Source organism: Dendroctonus ponderosae, unplaced genomic scaffold (assembly GCF_020466585.1).
Source record: "Dendroctonus ponderosae isolate FM_Combo_2020 unplaced genomic scaffold, Dpon_F_20191213v2 Dpon_F_20191213_1, whole genome shotgun sequence".
NCBI classification, from domain to species: domain Eukaryota; kingdom Metazoa; phylum Arthropoda; class Insecta; order Coleoptera; family Curculionidae; genus Dendroctonus; species Dendroctonus ponderosae.
Window position 1 is genome coordinate 33870689 of NW_026017110.1, and position 9780 is coordinate 33880468.

The 9780-nt window shown below is 35.3% G+C and overlaps 2 protein-coding genes across 10 annotated transcripts in view; one reads left to right on the forward strand and one right to left on the reverse strand.

The window, feature by feature from the left end:
• LOC109541407 overlaps positions 1–9780 on the forward strand; it is a 64172-nt gene that overhangs the window by 41041 nt on the left and 13351 nt on the right. The gene's annotated exons all lie outside the window — the stretch shown is intronic.
• LOC109541405 (E3 ubiquitin-protein ligase RNF19A) overlaps positions 2550–9780 on the reverse strand; it is an 89266-nt gene continuing 82035 nt past the window's right edge. For 2 of the 4 annotated variants that reach the window (XM_019910266.2, XM_019910268.2), the window contains 2 exons: positions 8331–8507; positions 2550–3505 (listed from right to left, as the gene is read on the reverse strand). In XM_019910266.2, coding sequence (XP_019765825.2) covers positions 2900–3505; positions 8331–8507 — 783 coding nt within the window. In that variant the 3' untranslated portion in view covers positions 2550–2899. Of the gene's footprint in view, positions 3506–6906; positions 6929–8330; positions 8508–9780 lie in introns of those variants that run through there. The other 2 variants (XM_019910267.2, XM_048670281.1) reach the window with 2 other exon arrangements.

The following is a 9780-nucleotide window of genomic DNA, read 5'->3' on the forward strand; positions in this document are numbered from 1 at the left end:
ATTAGTGCGTCAAAGTGCGATATCTCAGTAAATATGAACTTTACAAGAAAATACGTCCTACGAAAGTTTTTCATGTTTAAAAGGTCCACATTTTATCATACTCGTTTGTTATACTCCAGTGTAATACGAAAACCAAAAGAAGTGTGCGAAAGCCAAAATCGACGGTAACAACGTTAACCTCATCGCACGTGGCAGAAAAGTACAGCAAGCTTTTGGACAAAAGGAACTTGTTATTAGACAAGCACTTAGAAGTGGCTGACTTGCAGATAAGGCAAGTAAAAATTAAATGCGATCTTCTGGAAATAGAACTAGCCAATGAAAAAGAAAAAAATCTTAAATATAAGGGTTTTTATTTAACCATTTATAACGAACATTTTTATCATAATTAAATACATTTTCTTAATTTAAATTTGAAAAGTAATTGTCAATTAACACTTGACTGTAGTTATTACTTCTATTCTCATTTCCATCGGAAGCTATCCTGGGAACATTTCCGCTTTCTATAAGATAATGGAATTCATCGATACTTAAATTTTCTGGTGGAGGTGGATCAGCTTCGTTCATTTCCTGGGCTATGTTGTGTAACACAGCAGTGGCAACAATTACCGTTAACGAAGTTTCCAATTTACATCTTAACCCGTATGCTAAAACTGGAAATCTTCGTTTCCAAACGCCAAGTTCTTTCAATACAGTTCCTGGTTCTTATATGGCATTCATTATAAAGCCTTTGACTTTCGTTACTAGGATTTAAAAGTGGAGTTAACAAGTATGACTTTAAACCATACCCACTATCACCTAAAACTTATCTTTTTACAATTCTGAAGTAACATTTAGTTGTATAATATAATTTAGTGTAGTTGTCATATTTCCGTACCGAGCAAAACATTATTACCAAATTCGCCAATTTCTATTCTAGCCTTCAATCTGCAGCTATTGAAAATTGTTGAATCGTGCGTTGAGCCTGGCCAATCAGCAACAATATTCATAATTTTTAACGCGCTATTGCAAACAATTTGTGTATTTATCGAAAGACACAGACAACAAGAAGGGAAAATAACACTTTACACAACGCACCCGGTAGTTGACCGACCGTAAAGTTCCACAAGAAATAAAACAAAACGAAAGGTGCAAAGCGGACCACAACCAAACACAACTGATCGGTACAACGGTCGAGACAAAACTTGATGAGATTCCAAAACTTATCGTATGTTGGTATTATGTTACACACAAGTATAGGAAATAAAATGACCTGTACCTACGTTATGTTCCAGAAGTGCATAAAGTATACTTCTGGTACATAGAACAAACTACAACTTCATGCTCATGCTTATGAGTAGCTACCTACTGGGAGTTTAAACTCACATTGCATGCATATCACATTGTATTGAATATGTTATTACTGACTGCTGCTGAATGAAAGTAAATCTATAAAAATATCTATTCATCGTTTTCAAGCATATAGCATCATAAGTTTATTTATTACACTACAAAACACACCTATGTTCTTGAATGTATGAACAGGTTGTGTCATTAAAAAATGTTTATTGGGAAAGGTCAAACCATCGGCAGTTTGTTGGTGGGTAGTGGTTATTAGATAAACGCCAGCAGAATTGTTTATAATAAACAGGGTGATTTACGTAGACCGTGCAATAGAAGTTTTCCAACTTACGGTTGTTTTAGAAAATTGCGATCTCGTTGTACTAAAGGTAAACAATCTTAATATTTAACTGGTAGCTTTCCTTTTTCTTCATAATTCAACTGCAGGTTTGCCACGACAATAACACATTTTGGCTCTCACAGTTAACGCCAAGGGTAATGTTTACGATACGATCTGATACCAGGACTGCCGCTTTGCCGATTAAGACTATGCTCACCCTATGGAAAATCTTTTAACAAGCAACATTTTTCTTATGGGTTTTTCGAGAAATTGCCGTTTTCTACCACTTTTCACCCTCTGAAATACACCAATTTCCAAAACAAAACATCGGTCGCCATGATGGTTCAGCTCTTTGCGTCGGCGTGTCAGTCGAAATTTTTCGCGTAGTTTCCAGTACTATATTAGCACTTTCTTAACATTACCACATCCTTCCTTTTCATGTACACAAATCATTTAATATACTTAACTATTTAATATAAAATAGATAGTAATTAGTAATACTCAGGTGATATATTTTCACTACTTTTCCGATTCTCATCATAATTTCCATTAACTGATTAAGCACCCACACAATCAGCTGTTATAAACCATAATCTGCATGTTGAAAAATGTTTAATATAAGAAAAAGTAAGAACGATGTATCTAATGTAGTGAACAAAAGTTGCTAACGATAGCGGTATAACGTACGGACCGTATATTTCAATTAGTTAATCGTTGTTAGAATACGAGGGAACATTTTTTGGGAATTCCTCAGGTGATATTTGCAATTACTATTTAAAGCTATGAAAATATACCAAATGTTGAAAGTTAGGACGAGTGTGTAGAAAATCTTGAGGATCTAGAGGGATGTTTCTGGTGAGATTTAATATAGTAGGTAAGAAAAGTCTTCATAGACATTTTCCAGTTATGTTTATTGGGATTCTTTCATATATAGCATAGTTGGTTATAGTAAAAATAGGACTTACAAGGAGGCTTACTAAAGTTCAAAACCGAAGATTTTAACAGTAAAGTTAAAATAAAAATGAAGATTTCTAAAAGAAAACATTTAAAATATTATAAAAATATGGTATGTAAATATTTAATGGAACTTCATTACAATGCGCATATTAAAGGATCTCATAGCTGCCCCTTACTGGACAAGAAACAATGCCAAACATAATCCGTAAGCCATAATTTACATTCTTAAAAATAAATACGATTATTTTTTATAATTACGTATCAGTCTTCCAATAAATTGGGTAACTATAGCTGGGTACTCTCATGCATAATTGTAGAAGACATCTTCACCGGACGAATGACTATATTTTGTGACTCTGTTATCAACGGTACCGACGAATTGTGCAAGCTTTCGCTAGAGCAGTTTTTATTTGAAGAACCATCAACTTTAAGTTGATCGTTGAAACTGACAATTGACGAAGCTGAAGCTGGTCTTAGCTGGCAAATAACGATACTTTTAGTTTCTTTGATAACTGGAACCATCGTTTTGTCCAATGTCTCATTGGATACCTCTATAATGGTTTTATCGTCCAAGCTTTTACTAGCCGGCTTGCACTCATTTATTGAGTGAAAAAATTGGGAACGTAGAGCAGCTGCTTGTGATGAGAACTTGCGGGGCGTTTTATCGTCCATGTCAATGTAAATACTATCGTTGGATAGGGTATCTTGAGCGGGTGACGCTTTACCCATATTGGATTTTGAGCAACGAGCTCTAAAGCTGCAGCTACTTCCAATGCTAGTTTTTTCTGCTTGATTTGCCGCTATAAAACTCACATTGTCATCGAAACGGACACGCTCTGAAGTACCATCTTCAGTTGTTAAGCAGCTGCAAGAATCACTCCCATTCACCTGCTGGAATAAAACAAGTATTTTAATTTAGGTCAACTAGTTCTATGATGATTAATAAATAAAATGGTTTTTCATTCAATTCGGGGTACAATATTTTACATAATGAACATAAAGTTGAAGTGCTTTGTTCTGACTGTGCAGTGAAAAGAAATTTGCCAAGACTAGTTCATAAAAACTGACATAAAAAAAGCATCTAGCTGTTATTTAGAGCCGCTTTCCTATCGAAAGCAAGCCGATACCTATTAACTTAGTTTTAAGCCTTAACCTCAAGCTCCCTAATTTTGACAAATTCTTCGAAAGTGCATTTGTAGAGCTTTGTTTTGATCTATAAAACCGTATTAAAGCTTCGCCCTTCTCAGGTTTCTTCAGTTCAAAAATGTCATATATCCTACAGCATGAAAAATATCGAATCATTTTAATGACCTTTGCTTTTGCGAATCGAGAAAATCCCAAACTCTAAAGAGATAACAGTCTTGCTAAAATGTTAACATTTTGAGAGCAGTCGAATTTTTTCGGACAGACTATATCTCCGAAACGGTAAAAAATGTCAGATCTTTTAGAAAGCTCTCCTTCACTGCTGTATTTCAGCAATTAAGTTAAATGCTCATACAGTTCACTGCTATATTTCAGGAATTCAGATCCTCTGAAGAGATCTATATAACCTTCCAAATAGATTCAATTATACTAACTTCGAAAATCGATCGCTCGTGGGAAAACAAAAAAATAATTATAAAGAATTTTGGATTTCAAATAAAAACTTGAAGGTTTTTATACAGTGAAACCTCTTATTACGGACACCTCTATTAGGCGGAACGTCACATCCTTTAACCGGACAAATTTATCGCGGCAAAGCCTGGAACTACCATTTTATACGTAAAATAAACTCTCATAACCGAACACTCTGATAAACGGTCGCGAACACTATTTTGGTGTCTAACGCAAGTACAAACCTTAAGGCCTAGGTTCGCTTGTGCGATTGATGCATGCCTGCGTTCATCGCAGAGACTGATCATATGGCATATCATGTTTATGGGTTTACTAGCGCGTTGACATCTAGCGTCTGAGGTGTGACGCAATGTCGGAACGCAGGCACTGCTATCGAATACATCGAATATATCGAATATATATATATCAATGTTTGTACATAGAATGATGAGATTTTATGTTCGTAATTAATAACGGAATCATGGTTTCATTATTATTATCTAATAAAAGAGTCAATGCAAGCTCCATGATGCTTATAATTAATCAACTACTCAAATTTCCCTTTTCAACTGTGCTCGAGCTGCCGACTTTTGTAAACTTTCAGACGCACAAGCGAACCCACCTACGACGCATGCATCAATCGCACAAGCGAACCTAGGCCTTTACTCAACCGCACACGGGAACTGTTAACTGGACGCCTTTGTTCCTTTTCGGAAATATCAACACGAATGAGAAAACAAGTTTTTTGAAAAGTGAAAGACTTAAAATTGATAAATTGTGTTGTGATTGGTTCACGCGTGTTCGAAGTTAAAACATCTCCATATTTAGACATTTAGTAAAAGCTTTAAAGCTCAACAAATAGCAACAGAACTTAATGCTCTTCCATCCTTACTACTTGGGTGTCAGCCAGAAGATGTCTACTATGTCGATGAGTCAGGCCTTCTCTTCCGGGCTTTACTCGATAAAACTTATTTTTAAAAGCGAGAAAAGTCCAGGCTAATTTTTAACTCTCAAATTTCGTTTGCGATAATATGACGGGCCACATAGAAGAACTGCGTGTGATTGGAAAATCAGCTAGACCTAAAGCATTTAAAAGTGTATCTACGAAAGATTTACCTGCCACTTGGACAAATACTTGGAGGTATGGCTGAACGGTTATTGCAATTTGGTAGAAAGATTGCGATACAAAAACGAAAGATCGTATTGTTCTCGGATTCAGAACTCGTTGTTTCATTCTGAGGTAAAATTTCAAAACATAAACCTAATCTTTTTACCGCCGAATACGAAATCCATCTGTCAACCTTTGGATCAAGGTTGACTCTTGATGATCTTTCACCATACAAATTTTGTATTGTACATGTACATTTTACTCAAGATCAATGAAGTAGAATCCATATCACAGCTAGCAAAAGCGAGAAACGTTTTAAAAGCTCTTTATTCTGAAAAAGTGCTAGGAATAAGGCGTCCAAAACAACAACGTAAAGTTGCTTTAAGAAAGCTTTTTCAAAAAGTTATAAAAACAGTACCTGCACCAGATGATAATAAACCTCTATAGACAATAGCCCAAACTGAAAAGTAAGCCAAAGAAATGAGAGTAACCACTGAAGATTTTGAGAAATATGTTCAACTTGATCATATGACAGCAACTGTCAGATGTGTTTTGATATTAGAGGCGGCTAAAAGCTTGGTATCGCATGTGAACCAGATGAATAAAGAACCGGAAGGCAAAATAATGTTTGAAAATACCGGTGAAATAATTTGTTATTGTCAAGCTTTGAAGACAGTTACTACTTTAAAAAAACATTTGTAAATAGCACTATAATACCTGAGCAGTTGAAAAACTTAGAAGATCATTTTCGATAGATCGATAATCTACATATTAGATTTAGTCAATAAGTAGCTAATGTTCATTCATACATTTTTAACCAAACTTTTTCAACTTTTTAAAATTTAGTGTCATATGTGTTTGATTCATTTTGATTTTATGCTTAATTATCTACATAATATTAATAATTATTATAGACCATATAACTTTTTAATCCCTCTATTAAGCGGACATATTGTCGGCTTAAAGCTAAAAGTGATCAAGTTCAAAATTGCCGTATTCGTGTTTGGTTGCTCAAGTAATTTAAAAAATAATATATTTGTCTTCAAAAACTGACAGCATCAACCAAGGTCCCACGAATAGGTGCACTAAAATATGTTTTATTGGCCAAGTTTCCAAAAGAAAAAAATAACGTCAACCTAATTTGATCAGCTCTACTTACTAACTTAACTTAGTTAAAACCTATCGGATTTAAAGTAGACATGGTCGCTTTACGCAGAAGGGGATTGAAAATTTTGGCGTGCATTGTACGTAGTAATTCGTACACTGTTTCCAGCTATTGATTCCTTTTTGCTGTATGCCTAAAGTTGCCGTTTTTGAATTTAAAAAGTAAGAACATGTATTATATTGAGTGCCAGCTTTTCACAGAATGCGCTTAAAAGATGTCCTGGAAATAATGAGAACAAAAGGGGTAAACCACAGACAGCTAAATGTAGTACACGACATTACACAGGGAGACCCACTCAGCCCCTTCATGTTTAATGTGATAATGGATAAAATAGAAAATGGAAAGTACTTTCTTCCATGCCGTGTGCTACGCTAACAACGCGGCTCTTATTGCAGATTCCGAAGACAACCTCCAAAGACTGAATACTCCATAAGCAAAAGAACTAAATCTGCTCATCAACACCGAGAAGACTACTATGTTTAGTAATATCAAAGAAACCGATAAACTGCAAGCTGGAAATCGACTCCAAGATCCAAGTAAACAATTTCTATATAACTAATATAAATTTATATATCCTAATATTTGGGAGCAGATATAATGGAATGGAAATCTACCCCTCGAAGGAAGAGAGCAAACAATGAAAGCGGCTCGAATTTCGGGATGTGTGAGAGAAATTGTTTCGAAAAACAAATACCTAAATACGGAAAGCAAAGTCAAGATATATAAATCGGCAGTAAGTCCAGATACAAGCAGAACTCTACAAATGATAAGAACAGTTGAATACTAAGACTGAAAGACTGAAAATGAAGACTATACGATAGAGTTTTGCATTATTTTGGTTTGGTTTTTTAAATAATTACATTACTTGTTTATGGTTAATAAAGCTTTTTGTATGAAAAATGTTTGTCGGATTTTCGCATCTTGCATAACAGAATAAGTAAAGCAATTTTAAGCCGCTCGTCTATTGTATTACTATTAATAATTAGTAATTTCATTGTTTGACCAAGTATGTATACAATGATTTAAACAATCAGTAAAAATGACCGTCATTTTTTTTTGAAAAAACAAAAACAAAACAAACCCCTTTAAATTTCATTTAATACCTATAATTAAAAGATCAAATTATGAAGCAAATAACCGCATGATTTAAAAGTGAATTTAAAAAAGCATATTTTTGATAATTCTAAAATGATTTTTGACTCGGCTTAAAAGTGCATTTGCTAAAAATTTATATTTTGGATTTGGTCAGTTTTAGCTTTAAGCCCACGATATTTAGTAGAACCATGAGTGTGCGATTATAAAAGGTTTCACTTACATTACACGAGCATCGCAATTCTAGTTCACCAGCTTTTAGCGTCCTGCTAAGGTCGTTTTTGTAACGAACTATCAGACGTCATTTCAATGTCCGCATCACGCCCCGGTATAACTCTCGCCGATTGAGGCATTGATTGTGAACCCGCTCCAGATGGTACAATGTTTTATATGCTTTCACAATATAAAATTTGCTTCCTTTACAACGTTAGAAAAGTTGATTATTCCATTTATCATTTGGCGGTATAGAATGGTGGGCAAATATTTAAATTACGTCAAGGTCCCAGATTTGAAAAAACAATGACAATCGAATAACGGAACGGCTCATATACAAAAGTAGTTAGATTAAAGAAGAGGTATAGGTATAATCTGAACATATTTTTAAATATATGAGGTTGCTCAAAAAATCTTTAACTCCGCAGATACAAGTACTCTTAAACAAAACTACACCAATGCTGTTATTTCAGTACGACCATAACCCAAAAGACAGTAATAAATCCGTATAACCTCGAAATATTTTAGCCCCCAATTTCCCTCACCTTATAATTCATTAACGAACCGGCTAGAGCTCTAACGCTAGCGCCTCCATCATCCAAAGTGATACTGGCATTTACTGATTCCGTCAAACTGCTCAAACTAAAGCGCTGCGCCGAAGCCAGATCTGCTTGGACTTCTAATCGTTGAGCCGCCTGATGCAAACTTCCTGCCAGTGCTACCTGTAATGGAACAGAACATATACATATATAATTTTATTATTTTTTAAATTAGTCATAATTTCCAAATTATGGAGGTATCAAGTAAACCCTCACCGCATACATAAATCAAAGCATTAGGCATTTTTATAATTTTAACTTAGATTGTATCAAAAAATCTGTAAAAGTGTAAATGCAGTATACAAGTCGATTGCTTCTTTATATAATTTGGTTTTTACACTATCATAAGGTGTCTCCACACAGTCAGTATATACGAGTAAAAGTCAAATAACTCAAATACTAAAGAGTTGATTGAAATTTTCGTTAATTTTTGCAATTTTGCGTCACTTCGGCTTCCAATCAACTCTTTGGCTTGTCTACAGCCTTCCGCCTTTCTCCAGATCTCTGTGGTGCCTCTAAGAGCCTAGTCATTAAGAGCGCTTCCTACCTGTGGCTTTCTTAACCTTATGTGAAGTTCGACAGTTGGGCTCCCAGAAGATACGAGCCTTGCCAGTGCATCAGCCCGCTCGTTTCCCGCGAAACCCATGAGCGCCGGAATCTGGCTTAACTTTTAATAAGAAAAATGTCTGGTTCCTCTGCTGAGTACTCCAAAAAATATATTTTTTAATAAAGATGGATTGATACGATGCTTTTTAACGAAACTCGCTGTGAATGTGTTATGTAACTCATATTTAGATGCAACAGCCGAGTTCATACGCTTTGGGCAAGTGGTGAAATCTTGAGTGTCGTGGTACAAAAACTATCTTTTTCGAGTTGATGCACTAACTATTTTTGAACGTTTTTGGGCTCTTTGTAAAATCTTGTAGCATTCATAGTTTTTGCGCAAAAAATGGTTATGTGTTCTTGCCACTGAACTAGTACTCAGTATCCATCGGTATAGGGATTCGGTACTGGCACTGATTACCAGTTAGTTTAGTTACCAATTAGTCTGAGCGAGTAATATCGGAGTCGAAGGTTAGGATGGGTGACTTGATTTTACGAGAACGATTACTGATTAGATACTGATTAGTAACGAGTACTCGAATACCGATTAGTTACTTTTTCCCACAACTAGTGCCCTATGTTACTTTCATTCGTAGAATATGCATTTAATATTGTAATGGAAATGGCCTGGGGTACTTGAAAAGATCAAAGAAAGATTCTACTGGGACGGATGCCAAACCGATGTGGAGAATTGGTGACGTGCATGTACGGAATGTGCTGCCAGTAAAGGACCTCGCAGCCGGAGTAGAGGACCAATGAGACAGTATCTGGTTGGGTCGCCATTTGAGAGAAT